This window comes from Colius striatus, chromosome 8 (assembly GCF_028858725.1).
Source record: "Colius striatus isolate bColStr4 chromosome 8, bColStr4.1.hap1, whole genome shotgun sequence".
Taxonomy (NCBI): Eukaryota; Metazoa; Chordata; class Aves; order Coliiformes; family Coliidae; genus Colius; species Colius striatus.
In genome coordinates, this window is record NC_084766.1 from 18462744 (window position 1) to 18488608 (window position 25865).

General features: G+C 57.2%; 6 protein-coding genes across 12 annotated transcripts in view; 4 read left to right on the forward strand and 2 right to left on the reverse strand.

The window, feature by feature from the left end:
* The first annotated feature begins 931 nt into the window (after positions 1-931).
* On the forward strand, positions 932-3780 carry PAOX (polyamine oxidase). 3 transcript variants are annotated; one of them, XM_062001863.1, is made up of 7 exons: positions 932-1106; positions 1381-1873; positions 1956-2155; positions 2360-2615; positions 2831-2943; positions 3019-3176; positions 3608-3780. In XM_062001863.1, the coding sequence occupies exons 1-7, from the start codon at positions 959-961 to the stop codon at positions 3746-3748; spliced, it is 1509 nt and encodes a 502-aa protein (XP_061857847.1). In that variant the 5' UTR covers positions 932-958; the 3' UTR covers positions 3749-3780. The 3 variants fall into 3 exon arrangements, with proteins under 3 accessions (XP_061857847.1, XP_061857845.1, XP_061857846.1); XM_062001861.1 differs by having other exon boundaries at positions 2831-3176; XM_062001862.1 differs by having other exon boundaries at positions 2831-3780.
* Positions 3781-4194: 414 nt separating this feature from the next.
* MTG1 (mitochondrial ribosome associated GTPase 1) lies at positions 4195-7227 on the forward strand. 2 transcript variants are annotated; one of them, XM_062001865.1, is made up of 11 exons: positions 4195-4344; positions 4414-4478; positions 4718-4822; positions 4906-4986; positions 5263-5319; positions 5530-5620; positions 5731-5792; positions 6028-6124; positions 6308-6389; positions 6530-6642; positions 6759-7227. In XM_062001865.1, exons 1-11 carry the CDS (start codon positions 4218-4220, stop codon positions 6854-6856), a joined length of 978 nt encoding a protein of 325 aa, XP_061857849.1. In that variant the 5' UTR covers positions 4195-4217; the 3' UTR covers positions 6857-7227. The 2 variants fall into 2 exon arrangements, with proteins under 2 accessions (XP_061857849.1, XP_061857850.1); XM_062001866.1 differs by lacking the exon at positions 5263-5319.
* On the reverse strand, positions 4675-8540 carry SPRN (shadow of prion protein). Its single transcript, XM_062001867.1, has one exon. It carries the CDS (start codon positions 7898-7900, stop codon positions 7502-7504), a length of 399 nt encoding a protein of 132 aa, XP_061857851.1. The 5' UTR covers positions 7901-8540; the 3' UTR covers positions 4675-7501.
* A 507-nt stretch (positions 8541-9047) lies between these two features.
* Positions 9048-11340, forward strand: ECHS1 (enoyl-CoA hydratase, short chain 1). Its single transcript, XM_062001792.1, has 8 exons — positions 9048-9180; positions 9803-10000; positions 10075-10202; positions 10286-10385; positions 10493-10597; positions 10678-10797; positions 10883-10950; positions 11037-11340. The coding sequence occupies exons 1-8, from the start codon at positions 9072-9074 to the stop codon at positions 11100-11102; spliced, it is 894 nt and encodes a 297-aa protein (XP_061857776.1). The 5' UTR covers positions 9048-9071; the 3' UTR covers positions 11103-11340.
* A 5778-nt stretch (positions 11341-17118) lies between these two features.
* On the reverse strand, positions 17119-23499 carry ZNF511 (zinc finger protein 511). The gene is made up of 6 exons (XM_062001696.1): positions 23344-23499; positions 23136-23209; positions 21970-22171; positions 21001-21125; positions 20280-20465; positions 17119-18031 (listed from the first exon to the last, which is right to left on the reverse strand). Exons 1-6 carry the CDS (start codon positions 23497-23499, stop codon positions 17962-17964), a joined length of 813 nt encoding a protein of 270 aa, XP_061857680.1. The 3' UTR covers positions 17119-17961.
* Positions 23500-23614: 115 nt separating this feature from the next.
* Positions 23615-25865, forward strand: part of TUBGCP2 (tubulin gamma complex component 2) — a 35046-nt gene continuing 32795 nt past the window's right edge. The window contains exons 1-2 of one of the 4 annotated variants that reach the window (XM_062001918.1): positions 23615-23653; positions 25146-25318. In XM_062001918.1, coding sequence (XP_061857902.1) covers positions 25169-25318 — 150 coding nt within the window. In that variant the 5' untranslated portion in view covers positions 23615-23653; positions 25146-25168. The other 3 variants (XM_062001919.1, XM_062001920.1, XM_062001917.1) reach the window with 3 other exon arrangements.

Below are 25865 nucleotides of genomic sequence, written 5' to 3' on the forward strand. Positions count from 1 at the left end.
AGACTGGGACAGCCTGAAGAGGCAGTGGGACATCCCCTGCTGTGCCCTCCTTCCTGCTGGGCTGACACTTGTGGTAGTAGTGCATCCCACTCATCCCTGGGAATGTCTGCATGGCTCAGCCAGGAATGTCCATCCTCCATCCCTGTAGCTTGTGGCCCCAAACGCCCTAGGCTGGGTCACGGGGCCACTACTTCACCACACCAAGCTGACACCAAGCTGCCATCAGGGATATGATGGTGTGCAGCCTCTGCAGCACTGTCCCACCTTGCTGCTTGGCAGAAAATCAAAGGTGGGGGAAATCTTTCCAAAATAAACGTTCAAAGGGGATATCGGGAGCCTACACTACAGCTCTCACACCTCTGTCTCTTCCTTGCATGCAAATATTTTCCAGTGGGCTGTCTGTAGCGGGGCCTGGCAGGGATAAATGCTACTCGCCCACGGTGATGGGGTGACTGCAGCTGCGGCCGGCCGGGCGCACTGCTTGGCTGGGCGGCATAAGGGAGTCCCAGCTGGAGCACCCTGGTACCCGCACCCGGCCAACCGCCGGGGTGGGCAGGAGGCAGGGGCATCCCCTAGGTAGTGCCGGGGCAGGAACGACTGTGGACAAAGCTCCAGGCAGCCTCGAGGATGGAGAGCTTTATTGGTGCGCACGACGGCTCGGAAATCACCTGTGAGCGGGAACTCTGGGGCCGGCGCCGGCAGCTCTCCCGTAGGCCACGGGGGTTATACGGCCCAAGCAGCCGACCGCGGGCATCCAGCGCTCCTCCACCGCAGCAACACGTGAGGAGGGGGTCGCGGTGCCCCTCCCGTCCCAGACAGACTCCCCTCAGCGCAGCCTCGTCCCGCCCCTCCCTCCGCAGAGACTGATGGGTTTGCGTCCCGCCCACTAAAGCCGCCGCCCCGCCACGGTCCGCTGCACCGGGGCGGGGCCTGCCAGGGCGAGCGGGTGCCGGGAGCCATGGAGCGGGGCGGCGGGCGGCACGTAGTGGTTGTGGGCGCGGGGCTGGCGGGGCTGAGCGCCGCGCAGCGACTCCGCGGTCACGCATCCCTGCGCGTGCTGGAGGCGGCAGCGCGCGCCGGCGGCCGCGTCTGCACCCGCCCCTTCGGTACAGGGAGGGGGCGGCAGGGGGGGCAGGTTCGGCGCGGGGGGGACACAGGGGACTGCACCTGACCCGCCCTCACCCCCGCGTCGTGAGGCCACCCCTGAGTGGGACGGACACGGGGCGAGGGGTGCCCGGTCCCGTGGGCGCACTGGGACCAACCCGGAGCCAGTCACGGGTGGCACAGGGCAGACCAGGGCTGGTGGTTCCAGCAGTTTTGGGGGGCACATGGGATCGGGGCTCCTGCCTTGGGGTAACACCTCCCTCTCCCTCCCCACAGCGTCGGGGCTGGTAGAGATGGGGGCACACTGGATCCATGGCCCCTCACCAGGGAACCCTGTCTTCTGCCTGGCCACCAGCTATGGCCTACTGGGCCCAGAGGCTGCCGAGGAGGAGAACCAGCAGGCAGAGACAGGGGGCCACCCCCCGCTACCCTCCATCACCTACGGCAGCTCAGGGAAGGTGCTGAGCTCCAAGGCAGTGAGCGAAGCCCACAGTCTCTTCAACACCCTCCTGACCTCCACGCGCACTTTTCGGGGGGCCAAGGAGCTGCCAGCACCAAGCGTGGGACAGTACCTGCGGGCAGAGATCTGCCGGAGGGTCCCCATGCTAGGTGGGGGTGAGGAGGACGCCCAACGGCTCCAGCTGGCCATCCTTGCCACCTGCCTCAAGCTGGAGTGTTGCATCAGTGGGACCCACAGCATGGACCTGGTGGCCCTGGAGCCCTTTGGGGAGTATGTCTCCCTGCCTGGCCTGGACTGCACCTTCCCAAGGTAAGCACAGGGCTCTCTGGAGGGTGATGGAGAAAAGTGTTTCAGGGGGCTACGCTGTCCCCAGCAGCACCTCCTCCCACAGCGGTTACAGCAGCTTGCCCCAGTGCATGCTCTCAGGTCTGCCAGAGGGCACCATCCTGCTAAACAAGGCAGTGAGGACCATCCATTGGCAAGGATCCTTCCGTGAGGAAGGGGACAAGGCCAGAGATTTCCCTGTCCGGGTGGAGTGTGAGGATGGAGATGCCTTCCTCGCCGACCATGTCATCATCACCGTCCCACTGGGTGAGGACATCAACACCTTTCCTTGCTCTGTCTATCCCCACCAACAGTGTGGTTGGAGATGGGCAGGTGGAGGGCAGGGACTTGCAAAACCTCCTCCCCAGCCTACCTCAAGGGCAGAGGGGAGCCTGGGAAGGAGTTTAGGAAGGGGAAAGTATGTCAGATCACGTTTAGAAGCCTAATCTTCTGCTGATCCTCTACCTGCAGGTTTCCTCAAGGAACACCACCAGGACTTCTTCCAGCCTCCTCTGCCTGAGTGGAAAGCAGAGGCCATCCGCCACCTGGGTTTCGGCACCAACAATAAGATCTTCTTGGAGTTCGAGCAGGCTTTCTGGGAACCCAATCAGCAGTTCCTTGAAGTAGTATGGGAGGACGAGTCACCTCTCAAGGAGCCCAGCACTGACCTACAGACCAGCTGGTTCAAGAAGCTCATTGGATTCGTAGTTCTACAACCACCAGAGCAGTATGTGGCTGGGAGTATCAGCAAAGGGGTATTGCAGCTGGGGTGCAGTTTCAACATCTTGTGGGCACCATGAAGATGTGTCTTTGGCCCTGTCTGGAGCTTCAGGACCCTCTCTGGGTTGCTGTCAGCCCATGATGCAGTGGCAGGGAGGTCATGGTGCCCAGTGAGCAGCAAGAGGGTGGCAAGCAACTCTGGGTCCCATCTTTCCTTCCTAGGCATGGACATGTCCTCTGTGGCTTCATCGCAGGGAAGGAATCAGAGTACATGGAGACGCTGAGTGATGCAGAAGTTCTTGGCACCATGACACGTGTCCTCCGCACGCTGACAGGTACTGCTGTCTTCTTTGCCCTCTGGGGGAAACACGCCCAGATTTCTGGATCCTACCCAAAATCCGTGTCTGCAGGGAACCCAGAGCTGCCTGCTCCCAGGAGCGTGCTCAGGTCCCGGTGGCACAGTGCACCATACACCCAAGGCTCCTACAGCTACGTGGCCGTCGGCAGCTCAGGGGACGACATTGACGTGCTGGCTCAGCCCCTGTCCGAGGACCTCGAAGATCCCAGGGTAAATGTTTTTGGCCCAGGGGATGTTGCAGACATGGGGACAAACAGACAAACAGGAAAGGGAACATGACAGTCTAGGCCTTGAGCAGCCCAGGGAGGTGGCAGTCTCCCCTCCCACTCCATTCCAGGGGTCACCAATGTCAGGTCACCAACCAGCCCCCCTTGGCTCTTCTCACTGAGCTCCATGGGGGTAGGGAGAACTCAACTTCCGTAAAATCTGGGGTCATGTAGCTCCTTTCAACCACTTTCCAGCACCACCCTCACACATGGGGAAGCTCTTGAAAGACAGGAAAGGGCCTGCTCCTCAGTCTCTAGGTGGCTGCAGAGTGGGTCCCGCATGCAGAGTCCTAAAGGGCAGGGAGATGAAGCCAGTGTCCCCTCTGGGCTGGGTGAGGCAGCAGGCCCCAGCACTTACCCCCTGCCTCACTGCAGCCTCTGCAGCTCCTCTTCGCTGGCGAGGCCACCCACCGCACCTTCTACTCCACCACCCACGGGGCCCTGCTGTCAGGCTGGCGAGAGGCTGAGCGGCTCAACCAGCTCTTCGCGGCACCTGGCCCCGCTCCTCAACTCTAAAGCTGGAAAATAAAACCCGTGCTTGGCGGCTCGCTGCTGGTCAGCCTCCTTTATTAAGAAACCTCCCGGGCAGAGGGACGCAGAGGCTTTTCTCTCAGGGGGCGTGGAAGGATGTGGGTCCGCTCCGGCCGGAAGAAGGGGCTGCGGCGTCAGTACCAGTTGGTGCTGGCTATCAGGAACCGAGGGTCGTCCAGCGGGGCCTGCGTCGGGCCTGGCTCCGGGGTCGCCTGAGGGGGTGGGGGTGGCTGGGGCGCGGGCTGAGGCCCGGGCCCAGCCCCTGCGGCACGGGGCGTCCCAGGCCCTGCAGCAGGCGCCTCACGGGGCCCGGCAACCCCTGTGCCACCGGGCCTCCCCGCGCCGCCGGGGCCCCCCGGAGTCGCCGCCTGCCTCGACTCCGCCATGGCTGGAATGGAGCCGCCGCTCCGCCCCCGCGTACGCCGCGCCGGAAGTGACGCAGCGCGACGCCGCCATGAGGGTCTGGGCCGGAGCAGTGCGGGCGGCGGTTCGCGCTGGGTCGGGTCTCGGCGAGTTCCGGGAGCGCTTCGATTTCGGCGGCCGCGATGTGGCCTCCTGGTTCCCGGGACACATGGCGAAAGGTGAGGAGCGGGGGCAGGGCGGGCTCACACCACCCCCGTCGCCGCCGCTCACTCAACGCTGTGTTGCAGGCCTACGGCAGATGCGGGCCTCCCTGCGGCGTGCCGACTGCCTCATCGAGGTGCATGACGCTCGTATATCCTCCATCACGGCTCTTCATCCCCCGCCTGTACCCCGGGGCAGCGGGAGCCGGCACTGCGCCACCACCGACGTGTGCCCCCCTTCTCTCTTCTCCACCAACCACCCCTCTTCCCGGTCCCGTACCCTTCTCCAGCTCCGCACCAGCCCCATCACCCCCCCCCCCCCCCCCCCCCCCAGATGTTTCCCCCAATACCAACTCCCACACCATCAGTCACTCTCCTTAGCGTCGTCCACATCCCTCTGTCGGGCCGTAACCCCGAGCTGCAGGAGGTGCTGGGCATCCGCCCACACATCCTTGTGCTGAACAAGATGGACCTTGCCGATCCCCACCGGCAGCTGGTGAGGGCAGAGGTAGGGTTGGCTGAGGAGCTACATGGTGACTGCATGTGAATGCCACCAATGCATCTGCCTGTCCCCTTCAGACAACCTTGGAACACCTGAAGCAGCAAGGATGCTCGCATGTTGTTTTCACCGATTGTCAGCACGATGGCAACGTCAAGAAGGTAATGAGCCAGGAGCCCCACACCCAGCTGTGGCTGTTGCTGCTGGCAGCTGAGGGCTGTGTGCCTGTCTCCTAGCAAAATGGAGAGGCCTCAGGGCCTCAGTGTTAGGAGGTGATGCGAGCTGGCCCAGAATTATCTTCAGTTCCAGTTTTCCTATGGCACCCTGTCCTCTGCTTGGCCTTCATATATTTTCCGGGCACAGTGTTCTCCAAGCCAATGGCTACTGCCAGCCTGGGTGCAGAGCCATGGTTCCAGCTCCTTCATGTTTCTCTGCAGATTGTTCCCCTGGTTGCCAAGCTGGTGGCCAACAGCCCACGCTATCATAGGGCCGAGGTGAGACATGGCAGCAAGGCTGCCAGCGTGCGTACAGGGATTAAGGTGGCTTATCTGCAGGTCACCTCCAGCTGGAGGGACAAAGATGCTAGCACACGTGCTAAAATGACTAGGAAAGGCCAGGTTGTTTTGCTAATGTGGCTGCCTGTCACTCCAGGGCTGGGTGGCCGATAACTGGCTGTTCCTTGCCTGCATCCTCCTTGCTTCCAGAGCAACGAGTACAGCATCCTGGTGATTGGTGTGCCCAACGTGGGAAAGTCCTCTCTAATCAACTCCCTGCGGAGGCTGCACCTCAAAAAGGGTATTTCTCTCTGATGCCCAGGGTCAAGGGGGAGCCAGCACAGGGTTGGAGCAGGCAGCAGGGTGGACCGTCACTTGCTTCTCTTCACAGTGTCTCTTCTTTCCCCAAAGGGAAAGCTACCGCAGTTGGTGGTGAACCAGGCGTCACCAAGGCAGTGCTAACCAGAATCCAGGTATGGTCCCCATGGCACGGGCAGCTGAGTGGGTGCTGGTTGCTGACTGGCCACATCCTCTTACAGAACCTCTGAGAAACCTTGAGGCAGGCAGAGTTGATCTCAGGGGGCTGTTTGGGTCCCCTTTCCTCAAGACCTTAATGAAAGAGCTCAGTGTCTTGCTCGTTAGCCACGCCAGAGTTTTCGGTGCTAGTTCTGAGCAGCATGTCCTCACTGCGCTGCCTCCCCATCCCAGGTCTGTGAGAAGCCCCTGATGTACCTGGTGGACACACCTGGTGTGCTGCCCCCGAGGCTGAAGGACGTGGAGACAGGCATAAAGCTGGCAGTGTGTGGTGAGGCAGAGGTCGTGGCCAGGGACAGTCCCCAAACAGGGTTTCAAATCCCCTGTGGGCCTGGTACTTGAGGCTGGGTTAGGAGCGTGCTGGTTGCAAGTCCTCCAGATCAGCATGGGCTGTCGTAGATGCTGGGGCTTGGAGCAGGGCTAGGGGGAGCTGGGGTTTGACTCTCTTTTCCAGGAGCCATCCATGACCACCTGGTAGGGGAGGACATCATGGCCGACTACCTCCTGTATGCCCTGAACAAGCACCAGCAGTTTGAGTGAGCCACTGGGAGAACTGGGAAGGGTCCCAGGCTTGTGTTAACAGGTCTTGGTCCCAAGTTGGGGGTGGAGCGGCTGCCCCAAGGGAGTGGCAGGAGGGGAAACAATGGTGTAGGGTGTGAGCCACCTTTCTTGGCAGGTACGTTCAGCGCTATGGGCTGGCCAAGGCCTGCAATGACATCGAGACACTGCTGAGGCACGTGGCCCTCGCCCAGGGCCAGGTGCAGAAGGTGAAGGTGCTGACGGGCACAGGTGAGTGTGACAGGAGCTTCTACCACGTGGGGTGCAGGGACAAAGCTTTTGAGGATCTTGGAGTAGCTCTGAGCTCCTGTGCCACCTCCTTCTACACCTGTCACCCCTGTCTCCAGGGGACGTCAATGTGAAAATGCTCAACTATACAGCCGCAGCCTACCAGTTCCTGCGGGACTTCCGGGCAGGATGCCTGGGCAGAGTGACACTGGACTGAGGCTTGTCCCATGGGGGTGAGGCAGTGCCTGCAGCTGTGTGGGCTGGGGACACCTCAGCACAGAGCTGTGGTGCACAACTCGAAGTAGTTCCACTAGCACAGGCCCCAGTTTCAGGCCGTGGGCTGCTGCGAGGGGGTGAAGGTACAGGATCCCCGCAGTCGGGCTGAGGCTGTGCCATGACAGCTGCCCTGTGGTGTCACTGTGCGTGGTGACACTCTGCAGTGCCTGCCTGGGGCATGGCTGCTGCTGCCTCCAACGTGACAAGACCCCCAAGAGTAATTTCCTTGCTGTGGTGTTGGCCTGCTTGGTACCCTCCATCCCAAAATAAAGCTTTCTGGGGTGACAGCCTTCCCAAGGCCCTTGTCCACAATCCCTTGCCCTATGTCTAGCCACACCTGCGTTCGCCCAGCTTTATTGCTGCTACATGTGGGCACTGCCAAGACCTGCAGAGAGAGAGCATAGGCGGGTAGGAGGGTGTGGGGCCAGGGGGCGGTAGGAGCTATGGCACGGGTTGAAGGTGCGGGGCCTGTGAGGCCTTGGGCATAGCCTGGGAGCCCCTGCTATTCCCGGGGACTGAGCTCGGCTCTGTGTGGTGGCCGGGCCTCGTGGCATTGTTGGCCGCACCAAGTGCAGTCTGGGTCCTGTCAGCGGTGGAGGGCGGCTGCAAGGGGCCAGAGCCAGGAGACGGCCCAACGCGGCGGCTCCTGGGCTGGCGCGGCGGAGGTCCAGGCGCGGGTGGCAGCCGTCCAGTTGCCGTCGCCGTAGTCGCCGACGTTGCCTGCCTCCAGCTCGGCAGCTAGCCTGGGCCTGCGGAGCGCGGTCCCCGCCGCCGCTCCGGCCGCCGCCGCCCCCGCCACGCGCAGGACCGCCCCAGGTGGGTGGTAGCGAGGCCTCGCCGCCTTCACCCGCCCGCGGGTGGCTCCGCGGGCCCCGCCACGGGCGGCCCCACGTGCGCCGCCGCGCCCGCCCTTGGCGGCCACCGTGTCGCAGAGGGCGGCGGCCAGCAGCAGCAGCGCGCAGCACGCCGCCGCGCTCCGCCGCATCCCGCCACGGGGGGCACACGGACGCGCGCACGAGCCGGAGCCGTGCCCGCACGGCCTGCGTGCGCGCGCTGGGCTGGCACACGCCTGTCACATGCAGCAGCCCGTGGGTTACATAAATACTCTCCCCTCGGCCCCCCGCCTGGATGAAGTGCTCTTGCACATGCAGCTGCGGACGATCACACGGATCTGTGGGGCTTGCCCACCTACGCCCCAGTACCACGCAACTCTGCTCCCGCGCGCGCCTGCACCCCTATTGCAAGTGTGCACTCCTAAGCACCCCGTGCAGGGGTGGCACCGGCGTGCGCGCGTCCATGCGTGGCTGCACACGCAACCCCCTTGCCAGGCTGAGACACGCTCGCCAGGCTTTTGTACGCGCACCGTCGTGCTGGACACGGCTACTCGTGGGTGTGTGCACACTTGCACGCTGCCCACAGGCAAGCAAGCGCGTCCCTCGGGCACACCTGCGGACACCCCCCTGCAGCGGCACGCAGGCGTGCAAGCGCACGGCCGCGGGGCACAGGCAAACCCCTAAGCACGCACACGCCTCCCCAGCCGCGTGCAGCCACCCCCCCGTGCCACGGGGCTCACCGGGCCCGGAACCGCCGCTGCCTCGCGCCGCTCCGCTTCCCTCCGGCCGCGCTCCCGCCGCCAGCACTGTCTCCCCCCTCCCCCTCTTCCCCACCCCTACTCCACGCGCCGAGCCGCGCAGAGGGTGCGCGGAAAGGGGGGGCGGCGCTCGGCGCCCACGCGGAACGGCCCATGGCGGCGCGGTAAATGGCGGGAGCAGCACACGTGCAGTCCCCCTCGGTTCTGCCCCGCGGCGCCGCTGAAACCCCCGATCCCACAACATCCTCCCCACTCGTGTCCCGCCGCGCGGAGGTTAGCGCAGGGCGGCAGTCCCACGTGCTGGACCCCGCGGGGTGGAACACCCACCGTCCCCGAAGTCCCTCCCGCCGCGCCAGCGCGGGTTGGGGGGGGAGCGCCCCAGGGGAGCGGCCCGACCACCCCCACCCGCCCGCCCGTCGGGGGCGGGGCGCGAAGTCGCTGCTTCGGCCAATGGGAACGGCGCGCCAGGGGGGCGGGGCCCTCTCGTCCAATGGGCGCTGTTGGTGGGCGGGACCTACGACGGGGAGGGGCTGGGCCGGGCGGGGCAGGTCCGCCGCGCTTCGCCATGGCCGCCGTGCTGCGCCTGTTCCTCCGTCCAGCGTCCGCCGCGCGCCGCTGCGCGCTTCTCCCGCCACCGCCCTGCCGCCTCCGCGGGGCGCGGGGCTGCAGCGTCGGTGAGCGGGGCACCGGGGCGGGCACGCGAGCGGGCACGGGCAGCGCGCCCCTGCATCGTGCACGGGTCCTGACACTCGGCACCGTGTCCCCGCACCAGGTGCGGGCCGTGGCGCTGCGTGTCAGGGTCCCAGCGCCGCGCACCGGGGCTCAGCGCCGTGTACGGTCGCGGCGCCGTGCACCAGGGCTCGGCACCATATACAGTCGCGGAGCTGCATACTGGAGTTCAGTACAGTGTACGGTCGCGGCATCCTGCACTGGGGCTCAGCAATGTGCACCAGGGTTCAGTGCCATGTACGGTCGTTGCACCGTGCACCGGGTCCCAGCACCTCCAGTGGAGCCTCTGGACTCTGCATCAGGGCCTGGTACCACTTACGCCCCAGATATAGGGAGGTCACTTGGTTCTGCCTGCCCACATCGGGATTGCACCGGGAGCTCCCTGCAATGCCCGGCTCTGAGCTCCCAGGTCGACATCCCTTTAGCTGCCAATGGCTGCTGGCACACAGCCATCACACTGAAGGTCGCCTTAAAATAGCTGAGATGCTGTGGCCTCGGCTACAAGTGGGTGGTGAGGGCTCAGCCAGTTGCCAGTTGCCTAACGGGGTGATGGGGGCCGGCGAGCAGGAAACCAGTTCCAGTACCTGGCAGTGCAGAAGACCGGAGCGCGGCAGAGCGTGGGCCTGATCCAGCTGAACCGGCCACAGGCACTCAACGCCCTCTGCCAGGGGCTGATGGAGGAGCTGCGGCGGGCACTGGAGGCTCTGGAGGATGACCCACAGGTGGGGGCTATCGTCATCACTGGTAGCCAGAAAGCCTTTGCAGGTAGGAATGGGTGTTGCTTCCCACCCCACGTTGGTGGGGGGGATGTCGGTGTTCCACTCCGTTTCCCTTTGCAGCTGGCGCAGACATCAAGGAGATGCAGAATAAAACTTTCCAGGAGTCCTATAGCAGCGGCTTCCTTGCCGGCTGGGACAAGGTCTCCACCGTCCGCAAGCCCATCATCGCTGCTGTCAACGGCTATGCTGTGAGTCTGTTGTCCCCATCACTTGCCTGCAGCCCTGGCTCAGCCCCAGCACCCTTGACCACCCTTTCCCTCCCCTGTCCTAGCTGGGTGGTGGGTGTGAGCTGGCCATGATGTGCGACATCATTTACGCTGGGGAGAAGGCACAGTTCGGGCAACCCGAAATCCTGCTGGGAACCATCCCAGGTGAGTAGGGCATGCCTGCTGAGTGAGGTCCCTCCTAGATGGAGCAGGAACAACGGAGACAACTAAATGGCCCTCTTTGGATCTTTCACTTCTCCAAATGGCTTCAGGTGCTGGAGGGACACAGAGGTTGACCAGGGCGGTGGGGAAGTCACTGGCGATGGAGATGGTCCTCACTGGGGACCGGATTTCGGCAGCAGAGGCGAAGGAGGCAGGTAGGGGAACAGCCCCAGTACTGCAGGAATCTGACAGGGCGCCATCTTCCTACCCCACCACCTTCCATCATCTCTCCTAGGTCTGGTCAGCAAGATCTTCCCTGTGGAGAAGCTGCTGGATGCAGCCATCGCCTGTGCTGAAAAGATTGCCAGCAACTCCAAGCTGGTGACTGCCATGGCAAAGGAGTCAGTCAATGCTGGTAGGGACTGGGGGCCAACTGGGAAACCCCCAGAGAGCTGCAAGGCCAGGCAGTGGGGTCTCCCCAACTTCTCCTTTGCTCTCAGCCTTTGAGACAACACTGTCGGAGGGGAACAAGACAGAAAAGCGTCTTTTTTATGCCACCTTTGCCACTGTGAGTAAAGGGGCCCAGGCCCATTGCAGGGGGAAGACTGGAGTGGCCACAGGCTCCTGGCCCAGCCTCACTTCTTTGCTCCTCAGGACGACCGCAAGGAGGGGATGACGGCTTTTGTGGAGAAGCGCAAGGCGAAATTCACCGATAGCTGAGGCCATGCAGGTCCTTGTGGCCATCTGTCCGTTGCGTCACCCTGCAGAGGTGGCCAGGGCCCCTTGGCCAGTGATTCTTGCCTGGGGTGAGATGATTGGTGGTGGTAACCACATTCACTGTTGCTATTAAAAAGATTTTCCTGGTGCTGCCGGGAGATGGGGCATCCTTGCTGTGGAGTCCCTCCTGAGCTGGGAAATGTTGGGGTTTGCTGGGACCTCTCCACTCCAAGGCTGAGTGGGGCAAGAGCAGCCTCGTGGGGCAATAAGTGTGTCCTCTGTGAAGGGGACAGCATGTGAGCATGTGGCACCTTCTTGGGCACGATATCAATGCACTGAGTTTGCCCAGCCTCAGCTTCACCCAGGCTGAACTGAGGCTGGAGTGATGGGCTGAATCTCTCTCCCCAAAGCATCGTCTTCACCCTTACTGGGGTCTCAGGGCAAGCCCAAGGATGGGTACCCCCTGGATTTGTGGGAGCTGCACTTAGCAATTGGTTTCTGTCAGCAATGAAGAATACACCAGGATGTGGAGGTGGGGATGGGTTTATTGGAGATTGAGTCAAGGGTGGGTAGGGATGGATGGGTCCCCTGCCCAAGGGCAGCTCCCACCTCTTATTTCACAGCTCAGGCCTGTTTCCACTCAGCTGTGGTAGAGATGGTCACGGTCCTCCTCTGGGCTGCTCTGCACCCGCAGAGACAACATCCGGTGTGAGCCATTGGCATAATCCTCTCTAGCATCATCCTCCCCAGCATCATCCTGGGCATGGTGCAGGTGGTCACGGTCTTCCTCTGGTTCCACCTGGATTTGGTGGGGTGAGTGCTCCATATTGCTGGAGAAGACCTTTATCTCTGTTTCCATCTCTTTGGAGATCTCACCCTCCCATGGTGGCTCAGCTTGTATGTCCAGGATACTGGAAGAGGTGAGCCAAATCAGCAAGGAAAATGCATCAGGGTTACTGAATATCTCCCTGGCCCAGGGGAATCCCACTCCAGCAGGGTGCAAGGACACTGGTGAGAGCCCCTGCCACCCCAAGAGATTACAGCTAGGATCTCAGAGAGCAAACAAGCTAGTTTAGCTGGTTATCCTCCAAACAGGCTCTATGAGTCAGGGACATTGGTGCTGCAGCACACAGCTCCTCATCATGACCAGCAAAGGGAAACAAGCTGGGGCTCAATGCTTGAGGTTTGGGTGATCGGGGGAGAGGACGGAGCTGGGAGCCCCTTAATTTGGGAGGGGTGCAACGCAACAAAGAAAACTTATTCACCCCTTTATGTTTTGGGGTGTTTCTTTGTTTTTTACAAGTCAGATGTAGGCACTCAAATGTGTGGGGAGCACAGTAACTTCTTACCTTTCCTCGGCCAAATCCTTCTCTGCAGCTAGGTCGTTCCACCCATTATCACTCACAGCCTGTGGGGAGAGAGCAAGGGTTGGCATGGATCATGTGTGGGTCCTCGCTCATCACACAGGGCAGTGGGGTGGCAAGGGTGAGGGCTCACCTGGCTGCCAGCGAGTGTAGGCAGGAGGAGTGCAGCACCCAGCAGGGCAGTGATGGTGCAGAGCTGCATGGCTGTTGGGCTAGCAGAGAGATGGTGGAGGAGCCACGTTAGCAGTAGCTGTGTTGGCTGGTGCCTGCCTGCACCCACTGTGCCCACCTACACCCACAGCACACCCACCCTCTACCCTGCACCCACAGCTCCCTCTGACCCTGCTGCCCATGCTGCCAGCCCCCTCCCTGTGCCCTCCAGCTGTGCATGCTGGCCAAGACAGACCTACCTCTCCATGGCTGCCTTCCACAGGCCCTGGCCCTTGTCCTGCACTTTGCCCACTGGAAGGTGCGGCTGCTTCTGGGATGCCCAACCCACATGTCCTGCGTAGTGTTGGGTCATGCTGCTTGGGAAATAGGGCATGGGATTAACCACCCTGCTGCACTCAGGAAGGTGCAGCCAGTGTGTCCGGGGGCTCGAGCATCCCCCATGGTCCAGTGCCTTGTATTTGACAGCCAAGCAAACGGGTGCATTTCTGGTCCCTGGACACAGGGACCGCGACTGAATGTGCTTGGAGCCAACATCTGCCCTGGCCTCGTCACACAAATACAGTGCATCAAAGTCAGCAGGGAAGGGGCTTTTTAGCTCTTGGAGTGAAGGGTGTGTGTCTGTAAGGATGCGCCAAAGGCGTGCATCATGCTCCTGTGGACCTTGGGCTGTGTGTGTGCTAGGTGTGTGTGGGCTGTGCACACTCATACACACATGGATGGTGCAAGGGGGTGTGCACAGGTGTAGCCTGCGTGCTGGCATGCCAGTGCTGGGGTGTGCACACACACGTCTGACTGCTGAGTGTACCGATGGCCTCTGCTGGGTCACACCACTGGCTCCAGCCCCCAAAAACAAGCAAGGGACCAGAGAATTTTGCTTAGGACAAATCCCACAAGGGGAAGAAATAGAGGAAGTTCCAGTTTACCTGATCTAGATTAACCTGCTAAACAGTGGGTTGGACTAGATGACTTCTAGAGGTCCCTTTCAGTCCTTACCTTTCTGTGATTCTTTTGGTTTGAAATAAGGGGTTTTGAAAGCCACTGGCCAGCTGGGAAAGATTTGCCCATAGACTCTGGAAAAATCTGATAACCCAGGAAAGAGCTAGTCCTGAGCCCTGTGATTGCAATTATTATGTATTTTTTAATAGCAAGAGTTGATGCTTAGACTTGGACCTTGGGGAAAGGGCAGGCAGGTGGGAACTCAGGACTCAGCCATGCCAGGGAGAGCACTGGGCCGTTCCTGCTGCCCTTTGTGCTACCATGTGCCAAAGCCTGCAGGCTTTTCTGATGAGGGGCCTGCTCCCTCTGTCCAATTGTTCCAGTGGGGGTAAAAAATTGTTAGGGACTTCTGGTGCTGGAAAGTGAGTTGGTCACTGCTGACAGATATCCCCTGGTAGGTGTAGGCCAGGAGCTCCACAGTGGTGGCACAAAGGTAACAGGGGCTGGTCTGTAGCATAGCCTGCCCTTGGGGGAGCAGTGGCCTGCTGGGGCAATAGATGTGCATGGTGGGGTACGCATGGGGAGGGAGGGGTGTGCATGGCAGGGGAGTGTATGTGAGGCGTGGGTGTGCACGGGGGTGTGGAAGTGTGCATGGGGTGGTGTTGATGCCTGAGGGGGAGAAGAGGTTGTGTGTGTGGGGAGCAATAGTGTGTGCAGGGGGCTGTGGGTACAAGGGTGTAAGGACTCACAGAAGAAACTATGGGCTGTGTGGGGACAGGGGTGTGTGTGGCTCTGCACAGGGGTATGGGCACAGGGAGTGTGTGCACACAGAGAGTGCACAGGGCAGCTCTACAGCGGCTCTGTGCCCTGGTCAGCTGCTCTGCTCTCCCCTTCTCTACCTCAACTTCTCTCCCTCTCTACTGGCTTCCTGTTTTCCCTCCTCCCTCTATCTTTCCTTTCCTATATTTTGCTGCCAGAGAGAGCTCGTGCTGGAGGCTGAGCTGCAAGAATTAATGCCAGACAAGACAGTGAGTTTTACGCAAAGTGAAACATTTTAAAACTTGTAGGGATATCTCCTATGTCTCTGTAAGCATCATTCCCTGCTCCCTATTTGCAAGGATTTTTCAAAGCCCTTTTTAACCTTTGTTCCTCCCAGAGAGGGGGAAGAAAAAAACCTGGAATTATAGATCTTCTGCTTCTGGGATAAACACCATTACAGCACTCTCTTTTTTTTTTTTCTCTTAACAGGCAACTTTGCAAGTGTCACAGTTCCACAGGACCCCGAGGCCTGGTGGCAGCAGGCTCTACCTTTCCAGTCAATCTCTTTTCCTGGCAGGATGGGAATAAAAAAGAAATGACAAGAGGAAAAAACACATCCTACTCCCCCCGCCCCAACCTGATTTTGGGGTATTTAGGGCAAAGGAAGGTTCATTCCTCACATGTGACTCTGCCCAGGCTTCAAAACAACATTTAAATTCTCCACAAAGCATTTATTCACCTAGTTGGAAGTCCCTCTACTTTACTCCCTCTGTGACAACAAGCTACAAGGCAGCAGAAAGCTCTCCCTGGCCCAGGGCACAGGAGATCAGCAGGAGGGACGACAATTCTTGGGCTATTTTTTTCTTTTGTGTCAGAGGTTCCACATTGTATACAGCCAGCAGATTTTGTCTTGGAATTTCTTGACTCTTTTTAAAAAGGCAAAAAGTCACAAAGGAGGCTCAGCTCCTGCAGCCATCTGCTCTCTCCTCCATGCCGTAGTGCTCTGCACCAAGACTCTGCCAGCAACTGCTGCAGAGTTCAACCTGCCCCATGTCTGCAAGTGTTCCTAAAGGCTGTCCTTGCTGGAAGCTTTTAAAAACTCTGAGAATACTGAAAGAATGAAAAGGATTAAAATAGTTGTTGTAATCTACACTGCTTTCCAGACTGATTTTGTTTCTCCCCAGCGTGAGTAGCACTAAGGGTAAGCACAATGCCCTGCCTGCAGACCAGACAGGGAGGTGGGGGACACAAGGTGCACTGCAAGAGGGCACACAAGGGATTTTGGTTGGCATTATCCCTGCAGTATTCTTGGCAATAGTTCCTTGCAAGTTTTTGCCAAAGCCTGAGCAATCCCTGCAGCTGCCTGGAGTTCTGAAACAGCATTTGCCAGTTGCAGGCTCAGGCAAGATACAGCCGTTGGTCTCAGAAGCCACACTTGTTCCAAGCCATCCTGGCATTGCTGAGACAAAACCTCTCGGCACAGGGGCAGATGAATTGCCTTCTTGGAGTTCAGAGTCGATCAGAAAATAAATTGCTGCGTTTCAGGAAGGATAAACATAAGCTCTGAAATGCTGCCAAAGGGAAGTGATACATCAAGGGACACAGAGTAACACTGAGGTGCTGCAGCACGTCCAGACGGACAACAGAACAGGGGATGGGTCTGAAGCACAAGTCTGATGGGGAGCAGCTAAGGGAGCTGGGGATGTTTAGCCTAGAGGAGCCTGAGACCGTCTCGTTCTGTGCAACTCTATGATGGGAGGTTGCTGCCGCTACCGGCAACAGCACCAGTGCCCCGTATCCGCACCGCCCCCCGTGCTCCAGCTCTCATTTCTGCCACTGCTCCAGGCGTCATCTTCGGTGGCCAATGACGCGGCTGACGTTTCTCCTTTGTCGCGCCCCCATTCCCGTCACTCGCCAGCGTTGGAGGGTCGTGACTTTTCTCCTTCCTCGTCCCCGGCACGGCGCCCGGCGCCGGCGGCGCAGTCAGTATTGCTCTCTCCTGCGTTTTCTTTTTGTTTCCCCTCGCGTGCCCAATGGCACCCAGTCTAACACGGGGTCGCGCTTTCCCACTCTCCCCTGATCATCCTGCGCCCTACTCCCGCCCGACTCCGCCCGCTCGGCATTCCCCGCCCGCATCCTCGGCAACTCGTCCCAGGGGTAGCCCGGCGGGCTGGGCTCGACTGGGAAGCTGCTCTCCCGAGGGGGCTCCGCTCCAGGGCCGCACCCCTCACTCTCCTCCCGTCAAGCCCATCACATTCCGCGTCCCCACACAGTGACGGACCCGTCGGGGCTCCCAGATGCGCTACCTCCACGCTCCACGTTTGAGCCTCCTGATCACTACAAACTCTCTCCTCCGTCTGCGCTTTCCGCCCCTCCCTCTGGAGAGCTTCCCACGCCGATAGCCAAAACTGTCTCTCCTCAGCTGCCTTAGACAGAGTCCTCTTAACATCTCCCCACGCTCTAAAATACTGACCCATCCCCTTGGTCGCCGCTAAGGCAGCCTGTAACATCTCCTTCACCACTGTCCAGTTCCGCACATTTAATAACTCTGGGTGTCTGTACCGCACCCCACCCTGCGACCATTGGGTGCACACGGCTGTGCGCTCGCCCACCTCAGGCGCCACCGCCTTGAGTACCTTCATCACTTGTTCCATCTGTGCCGTGGCCGCGGATGTCCTGCGTTCGCCGATCATGTCGGAGTCACCGTATGTTGCTGCCACGAGCAACACTACCAGGCCTCCCGCATGGGTCTCTCAGCGCCCCCGCTGAGGGACAAGATCACCACACACTCAGCATGGGTGATACTTTATTCCAACCCCTTGCTTACACCATGTGCTTTTATCTGCTAGAACCAGCACCTCCTCTCCCTCCACCCCGTGCCCACCTCTTCTGTACCCTCCACCTCTCGCGTTACAACCCGAGATCTTCCGGACGCCTACTACAGGAGGTTATGGCAAGGCTGGGGGGTGGCGCTGGTCTCTTCCCCAAGAAAGAAGCAATGGGATAAGAGGAAATGGCCTTGAGCTGTGCCAGGGGAAGTTTAGACTGGAGATGAGGAACATTTTCTTCCCCAAAAAGGCTGTCAAGCCTTGACCCGGGCTGCCGAGGGCAGTGGTAGAGTTCCCATTCCTGGAGGGATTCCAAAGCTGTGTAGCTATGGCATTGAGGGACATGGTTTAGTGGTGGCTATGGCAGGGCTGGGGTAACAGATGAAGGTGCTTTCCAACAAAACAGTTCTGTGACTGTGGAAGGGCCCTTCCAATCACAGAATGGTCGGAGTTGGAAGGGACATCAGCCAGTCCAAATACCCCCGCTAAAACAGGTCCACCTAGATCAGGTCACTCAGGAACATGTCTAGGCAGGTTTTGAAGGCCTCCAGTAAAGGAGACTCCACAACCTCCCCGGGCAGCCTGTGCCAGGGCTCCCTCACCCTTACAGGAAAGAAGTTTTTCCTTAAGTGGAACTTCCTGTGCAATGGACCAACACATCCCAGGCTGCTGCTGCACAATTCCTATGGTCACCTGTCTGCCTTACCTGTGCAGAGTGAGACTCCTCACACACAACTTCCTAAGTCCCTGCTTGGCCACAGGGCCAGTGTCTCTTCATCTGGCGCAAAACCAGTGCGCTGACCTTCAGATTTTCTTCCTTGGTCCTTTAAATCCTCGGGTGGCACCTGGTCCAAAGCAAACTGTGGGTGGGATCCTGCAAAGGAAGATGCCTGTGAACACACACTCTGGACACACCTCTCTTGGGAGCCTGGGTACACTTCACACATTGTGTAGTGTGTCAAGCTCCCAGAGAGCGAAGAAGGTGGGGGGTTGAGGTGGCAGGATGTCTAAACCAAAATGTAATTCAAAAAGTGCCTGAAATACTGGTCTGCTTTCCCGTTTATTCTGCATGTGGAGAAGGCATCTGGAGGCCTCTCCCTTCTTTAGAGCTATGTGTAAAGTGTCAAAACATGTAATAGGCCATCAGGCAGCTGCCATGGTATTTTTGTGGAAGACTGTGAAGACTGTGAAGAGCAGGAACAGCAGTGAAAGCATGGCCTTTCAGTGGCACATTCTCCTTTTGACCTGCAGCACCACACCGAATCCAAAGGACAGTTTTTTTCCTGTCTAGAAGCTGGACAAGGCAGGGAAGTTTGAAACATCAATGTGGCAGATGCTGGGGGACGGGATTTTGTCAGCCATGCCAGGATGCACAAAAGCAGACCCAAGTGGCTGAGGTGCACTCTGGGCTGCTTCAGCCCCCACAGCTCCTTCAAGAGCCCCAAAACAGCAAAGCTCACTGCGCCTTACAGCAGCAGAGCAAATGCTGACACCAGCGGAGCTGAGGATAGAGCGGGACTTCCCCCCACGGTTCTGGTGTGGTCATAGGCTCGTTGTGTCACTGCCAGACCACCAGCACATCACAGATGAGGCCAACTTAAAACACAAGAACTCATCTGCTAACTGCAGTAGTTCAGGCAAAACCATATGAACATTTATGTGGAGAGACACAATAATGAATAAAATGGCACTGACCCAGAAGCCAGGAAGAGGGTGGTGACCTTGTTATGGCTACCTTGTATCTCGTACAGGTCATACAGCTCATCAGGGGGAGCTCTAAAGGCAAGCTGGCATCAGGCAGTTCAGTTTCAACTTTTTGTAAAGATTTTATGTAAAAAAACAAAGCAAACAAAAACCCCAGATAAAACACCAATGCTGCTCTGGCCTTGCAAATGCCAAGATTCAGAGCTCTGTGGGGTCTGTTCTGTTTAAAATCTTTATCAATGACCTGGATGAGGGGATTGAGTGTACCCTTTAAGTCTGCAGATGACATAAAGCTGCATGGGAGTGTTGATCTGAATGAGGACAAAGGGATCTGAACAAGTTGAATTGATGGGCCGAGGCCAATGGCTTGGTGCAGAGTGGCTGGAAAGCTGCCCAGAGGGACAGGACCTGGAGGTTTTGATTGGCGGCCATCTGAACATGTCAGTAGTCTGCCCAGAACGCCAAGAAGGCAAACAGCATCCAGGCTTGTATCAGAAATAGTGTGGCCAGCAGGACCAGGGAAGTGATTGTCCCCTTATACTTGGCACTGGTGAGGCTGCACCTGTTCAGTTTTGGGCCTCTCACTCCAAGAGGGACACTGAGGTGCTGGAGCGTGTCCAGAGATGGGCAATGGAGTTGGAGAAGGGTCTAGAGCACAAGTCTCATGAGGAGTGATTGAGAGAGCTGGGGGTGTTCAGCCTGAAGAAAAGGAGGCTGAGGGGAGACCTTCGTGCTCTCAGCAACTCCCTGACAGGAGGCTGTAGCAAGGGGAAGGTGGTCTCTTCTCTCAAGGAACAAGCAACAGAACAAGAGCAAATGGCGTCAGTCTGTGCCAGGGGAGGTTTAGACTGGAGATGAGGAACAAATTTTTTCCCCAAAAGGGTTATCAAACATTGGCATGGGCCACCCAGGGCAATGGAATCCCTGGAGGGATTCCAAAGGCTAACAGTTGGACTTGAGTATCTTAAAAGTCTTTTTCAGTCCAAATGATTGTGTGATTCTGTGTTCACCTGCTTTACTTGTGCCTTGTCCTGATAGCATGGGAACACAGCTGCAGTGCAACCAGCTCAGCCCAAGTCAGCTGGAAAGGGAAACTGTTAGAAAGCAGGAACAAATCTTGAGTATTTTAGGACAGAATTCTTACCTTCAGACCCACACCACTCCACAATACCCTAGGAAGAGATCACAGCTGGGCAGACACTTGTTGACAAGGCTTTCACTGCATAAGTACACTCTGTCCTTCCTTAAGCTTTCCTCTTTTACAAATGTTTTTTAAAGCTTACATGTAAGCCCTACCTCTTTTATCTTCAACACAGAAACACACTCAGCTGTGCTGTTATAGGCACTGCAAAATGCAATTTAAGATTATACAGTCCCAGCCCCAGAAATCTTTGCCTGTGCAGGCTAACGGGACAGACCTGGATTTATAGAGCCGTTTCTCTGCTCCCAAGGGACTGGGGCTGGCTGCAGGCTGAAGGATCTCCATCTTCTCACTGGGCCCTACTTCCATGGGGTCCACTTGGAATTGCTCCGACGTCTCCATGCTCACATCCATCGGCACACTGACATCCTGCTTTGTGGCAGAGCTCAACTGCTTGGGGGTGCTGCAGAGACAAAAGTTTACATCCTTTCTCAGTAGCTGCCATGTAAGAAGTGAAAGTTACCTCATGATAAAACAGGTCAAGTCCAAGTTGCGTGAGTTACTGCATGGAGTAGCCATGCTTGAAATGAGCAGCCAGCTGAGAAAGCCGCTCACCAAACTTACAAAATCCCCCTTTGCTTGACCTGTGCTTTTGGGGAACAGGAATATTGCAAACAGTTGGAGAGCAAGGCAGAATATGTGCACAAAGGGACACAGAGATGCTGGGCTTTGCATTTACCCTTGAGATGGCACAAAGGGTGATGAACCTGGAGCCACACAGGGAAAGAAATAAGACACGCTTCAACAATAACAGAAAGCAAAACACTGCCACAGAAAGACTTGCAAGTTTACCTGATCTCACCAAGCAGCAGAAAATGTCATTTCTGAGTCTCCTAGGATATAAAGCTGCTTACTGTGGAAAGGGAGTGGGACAGCAGGAAAGCACATCGCCAGCACTCTGGGGGAAATGCTGCACTATGGCAGCATTGGGGGGTTACCTTTTCACTTTCTTTGGTCTATCAAATCGAAAGTCAGCAGGATAAAGGTGAACGGTGACCAAATGATCCTTTCTGTCCTTGCTGCTTCTGAACTTCTCCACACAGCCTTCTACCAAACACTTGTACTGAAAGGCCAGTGGAGAAAAGAAGAAAGGCATAAGTGGAAAATGCAAGTAGTGTCAGCTGGGGGCACAGGTACCTTCCCTGAATGGCCAGTCTCTATGGGTGCCATCTCATGCTGTGCACACCAGCCATGAGCAAAGGGCTAGGCACAGCCTGCAGCAGGGCACTCTGCCTCGTAAGAAGACACCAGTTGTAGAAAGTCATGCTGTCTTTAGTGGTAAAGGCCGTTACAGACCAGCCTGACTTGGCTATCTCCAAGAATAACCGGGAAGCAAGAAAATTCCTGAGCTACTGGGCTATGAAATAGATCTCTCTGAGATAACACTGATGCTAAAAAATAGAGGTTTCTGCTAGCTCTGCTGAGACATAACTCCAGCAACAGATGACTGACAGTCAGTCACTTTATAAAAGCCCAGTCCTATTTTTGAGGGGTGAGGATTCCTACATCCTCTTACTTGGAGTATGCCTGGAAGTTCTTCCCGTGAATCGGGATGTCCCTCAAGGTTACCCTCCAGAACTGAGTGAAAAAGAATCACTTGCTGTCATCAATATGGGGAAGTAACATCATTCTCTATGAAATAAGTAATCTCTACAAAATAAGTAACCATTAAGATAGCTTTGAACTGTTCAATTAGCAAGTAGTAGCTACAGTACTGTGTAGTAAATATTCCTCTAACCTATAGCCTACTTAAACAGAAAACCTGTATCTTTATTCTGCTTGAGACTGTATATACAATATATTTCCTATTCAAATAATCTCGTTATTGTGTAAAAACAAAATTCTGTTTTGCCGTACTTTCTGAGTTTGCCATCACTATCCTGTGGCTGGGGGACACGGCCACTCACCATATTTTGCTTCTCAGCCATTATCTGGAAGAGTGAGTCATGCCACTCCAAGATGTGAATATCCAAGAGATGGCCTGATGGAAAGGAGCACTTGCAGAAGGAGCAGACATTCCTGTGCAGTGTGTTGTAGTGGTGCTCATAGCCCTCCAGTGTATCAAAGACCTGGCAGCACCCAGAGATGTGGCAACTGAATTCGGACACCCTGTGGGGAAATTAGGACATTCACATCTCAAATTTAAGCTGTATCTATCCCAACAGATAGCTTTCTTTGCTTGTGGCATTTTTTTTGTGAATAATGCTTCAATTAAATGCAAGGTACAATGGAATGAAGGTTACCATGGTGCTGGCACTTGGAAACTCTTATTTGCCATTATGGCTCAATCATCGTATATATTATCATCCTGTGAAGTGGCACTTTGATTAAGAATAAACAACAAACAGCAATGACAGAAGCTGCTTGACCCTAGCAGCTGTGGATTAGAACTTCGTGTCAATGCTGTTTATCACAGAGCTACAGGAGAACCTCATGCCATCCTGAAAGCACTTCCTCAACTTTATACACAAGAACAGGTTTTAAAGCAAGATGAAGCCTCCCAGGGTTAGGCTGCCTGATTAAGGATGTCTCCACACAGAATCACAGAACTGTTGAGGTTGGAAAAGACCTCAAAGAGCATCAAGTCAAACCGTTAACCCAGCACTGCCACAGTTGCCACCAAACCATACCCCTCAGCATCTCAAGTACCATAAGGACAGCTCTCCCACTGTCTTGACTGGGTAAATAATAACCCACCAATTAAACCCTCTCGTTTAGCTACAATTCTGACTTTTAAAATGCATTATCAATGCCTTATCTGCTGGCAAAGAATCCTTCGTGAAATGTCATCACAACCTGTAGGCAGCATTCAGGCAGACTGCTGTCTACAGCACAAGGCACCGACCTGGGGGCTTTTCAGCAGGACGGTACGGTTTGTGAACTCTGTTACCGCGTCCTCCTTTCAAACTGCTTTGCAACGAGTCTCTGTTTCTTCCATGTAGCTTATTTCTCCTGCCCAGCCGTCAAAGCTCGCAGAGGAAGAGCACGGCACCCACGCGGTACGGCGCGCAGGGTCGGTACAGAGGTGCCGACGGAGCGGGACGCGCGGCCCAACGCGCACCGCCTCACTTACTTGGGTCGGTCAGTCACCTCCGTGAGGCTGGTCAGGACGCCGCGGAGGTAGAGGTGCCTGTGGATATCCCCATCCTGGGAGAGGACAGAAAACAAGCATGAGCGGGGCGGCGTGGCCGCACGGAGCCAGCCGCGGGGTCAGCACGGCGGGGCCGCGACTCCGGGGGCAGGTTGCGGAGGGGCTCCGGCGGGGCCGCGGCACCTCTCACCTCGAGGAGCGTGTGGCCGGGGCCGAGGCGGAGGCGGCGCGGGGCGAAGGCGAAGGGCGGGACGGGCGCGGCGGGCGGGCCGCGCGGCGGGCGGCTAGCGGGTGCGGGCGGCCGCTCCCGCAGGCGGCGGCGCAGCCCGGGCGGCAGCGGCAGCATCCCGCGGCGGCAGCGGCAGCATCCCGCGGCGGCAGCAGCATCCCGCGGCGGCGGCGGCATCCCGCGGCCACCGCGCCTGCGCGGGGCGCGTCTCCAGGCGCGCTTGCGTAGAGCCCGCTTCCGGGCGCCCACCGCAGCAGTTCCGGGCAGGCAGGTAGGGCCCAGCCGGGATGGGGGGTGGTCGTGCCGCCCCGCCCCGCGCCGCGCCGCTCGGGTGAAGAGTGTCCGGCCTGATCCCGCTCCCGGCAGGGTCACTGTCGCAGCTGCGCGGGTTGCTGGGGGCCTTGTCCAGGCGAGTCGGGGCATCCCCGGGCATGAGGACGCCCTCCCCTCACGACACGGGCCGTTGCTTGGTGCTGGTCGGGGTTTCCCGCACCGCAGCTTGTGCCGGTGCCTCTGGGGCTCTCGCTGTGTTCCTCCGAGCAGATTCCGGCCCCGGCGCCTCCAGGACCCCTTTGGGCAGGGATAGATGCCGCTGGGTCCGGCCGAGCCCCCCTGCTCTCTCCTTACTCCTTCGTGCTCTTGAGTCTCGATCCCTTCAGCAGCCCTAGAGAGAAGTGGAATTTGTTCCTCATTCCAGCCCTGGCTGTTGGCACTGGTGACATTAGATGAGTCCTTTGGTAACCAGGCTGACAGGAGATACAACTTTATATAAGCTGATCCATCGCATAATGGGATGAGGGGCCCATAGGCTGGAGATTGTGGAAACTGCTTATAGAGACCATGACAGGTGGGAGAGGTGGGCTCATAGAAACCGTAAGGAACACAAAAAAAGCATGTAAATGCCGAGTCCTTGGGAACAGCAAGAGGCCAGATGAGAGCTGGAAAGAGCACACCTGGGGTCCAGGGCAACAGAGTTGCTGTGACCTGTGCTGTGCCCTTGTTACAGCAAAGGCTAGTTCTCCCCCAAGTTATCAGGAATGTAGCTAGCAAGTAAAGGAAAGAGAACACATCATTTGTGACACCACTTCTAAACCACTGGCCAGTCTTGTGGTTGTTTTGTGAGAGAATGATAAACAAACTGGAGCAAGCCTAGGGAGGCTGCAGCAATGGGGAGTACAGGCCAGAGCATGCGAGGAGACTGAGGGAGCTGGACTTGCTCAGCTGGAGACAAGGAGGCAAAGAGTGATCCAGCAGCATCTCCCTCTGCCCAAAGGGGTCCTGGAGATGCCAGGGCCAGATGCTGCTCAAAGAGGCACAGTGATATCCCCAGAGGCATCGGCTCAAACTACAGCACTGGAAATCCCAGTTGGATATTAATCAGGACCCCTGAGTGATGGCACATCTATTCAAAAGTGCTTTTGAATAATTTCAATATGGGCAGGCTGTCTGTCAGTACATGAACCAGCGCTTCTTACAACTCGGTAACTTTCCCACTCTCAGATTGATTTTGAGATTGAAAAATCTTCTGCTGGCTCACCTACGCCTAAGGTGGGCTATGTGCCAGCATAGTTAAATTAGGCACAATAATGACTATCTCTGTTTTGCTTTTTTCCTCTCCTTACATGTGCTTTTTTTGTTCTGGCCAAATAGTTTGGCATACCCTGCAGGCTCATAACATAGTCAGGAGTCATTGTTTGTGTGGATATGTTTTCATTTGCAGCAGTGAAACAATAGCTTACTGCCTTTGTTTCTGCATCCCTCAGAGCTTGTCACCTCAGGCAGGAGTATGAGCGAGTTCCGCATTCACCACGATGTCAATGAGTTGCTCAGCCTGCTGCGTGTTCATGGCGGGGAGGGGGCTGAGGTCTACACTGATCTTCTGCAGAAGAACCGGACGCCTTATGTCACCACGACTGTGTCTGCACACAGCGCGAAGGTGAGTGGTGCTGGCAGCGCATCAGACCTGGCGGGTGGGCCAGTGGGACCCCCAGACAGTGCGTTGCCTTTGCAGTCCTTGGTACAGGTTGCATTGACTCTGATAGCGTGGTCTTCCCTCAGGAGAGATTCAAGATAAACAGCCCTCAGCATTGATTTCTTGTGGCCAGTGATGTAAAATACCTTTTCTGTACGCTGCTCTTCTGTGAGATGACTTGACTTCTGTGGGCACAGAGCTCGTCATGTGTTGGGAGGAGGGGTAATGACTGTCCCAAGGGTTTCTGAGAATAATGGGGAAGTCACGTTGGCATTGGTAAATAGGGGAGTAGTCTGATCTGGAGTCTTAATTTAGGGTATGAAGTAGAAAGATTATATCATGAAAACAGTAAACCTTGCATCAATGTGCAAGAGATTGGAGAGACTGGTGAAAGAAAACTAGAAGGATTATTAGAACAGGAAAATTCAAAGACGGAGCTTATTGTGTGTCTGTGATGGTTGTTTCAAGTTTTAATTAGAGGAGTTGTCCTCTGGAGGAATAAAACAAAGGA

Bases quoted from the DNA above. Each gene is read 5' to 3' on its own strand.
- SPRN (XM_062001867.1), bottom strand. From the start codon at position 7,900: ATGCGGCGGAGCGCGGCGGCGTGCTGCGCGCTGCTGCTGCTGGCCGCC.
- MTG1 (XM_062001865.1), top strand. From the start codon at position 4,218: ATGAGGGTCTGGGCCGGAGCAGTGCGGGCGGCGGTTCGCGCTGGGTCG. The intron at 4,345-4,413 runs GTGAGGAGCGGG...GCTGTGTTGCAG, and splicing joins CCCGGGACACATGGCGAAAG to GCCTACGGCAGATGCGGGCC. The intron at 6,643-6,758 runs GTGAGTGTGACA...CCCTGTCTCCAG, and splicing joins GAAGGTGCTGACGGGCACAG to GGGACGTCAATGTGAAAATG.
- PAOX (XM_062001861.1), top strand. From the start codon at position 959: ATGGAGCGGGGCGGCGGGCGGCACGTAGTGGTTGTGGGCGCGGGGCTG. The intron at 1,107-1,380 runs GTACAGGGAGGG...CCCTCCCCACAG, and splicing joins CGTCTGCACCCGCCCCTTCG to CGTCGGGGCTGGTAGAGATG. The intron at 2,156-2,359 runs GTGAGGACATCA...CTCTACCTGCAG, and splicing joins CATCATCACCGTCCCACTGG to GTTTCCTCAAGGAACACCAC.
- ECHS1 (XM_062001792.1), top strand. From the start codon at position 9,072: ATGGCCGCCGTGCTGCGCCTGTTCCTCCGTCCAGCGTCCGCCGCGCGC. The intron at 9,181-9,802 runs GTGAGCGGGGCA...GCCGGCGAGCAG, and splicing joins GGCGCGGGGCTGCAGCGTCG to GAAACCAGTTCCAGTACCTG. The intron at 10,951-11,036 runs GTGAGTAAAGGG...TTTGCTCCTCAG, and splicing joins TTTATGCCACCTTTGCCACT to GACGACCGCAAGGAGGGGAT.
- ZNF511 (XM_062001696.1), bottom strand. From the start codon at position 23,499: ATGCTGCCGCTGCCGCCCGGGCTGCGCCGCCGCCTGCGGGAGCGGCCG. The intron at 22,172-23,135 runs GTAAGTGAGGCG...ATTTCCCCACAG, and splicing joins GAGGTGACTGACCGACCCAA to GGTGTCCGAATTCAGTTGCC. The intron at 21,126-21,969 runs GTGAGTGGCCGT...CTGGCCTTTCAG, and splicing joins TGGCTGAGAAGCAAAATATG to TACAAGTGTTTGGTAGAAGG.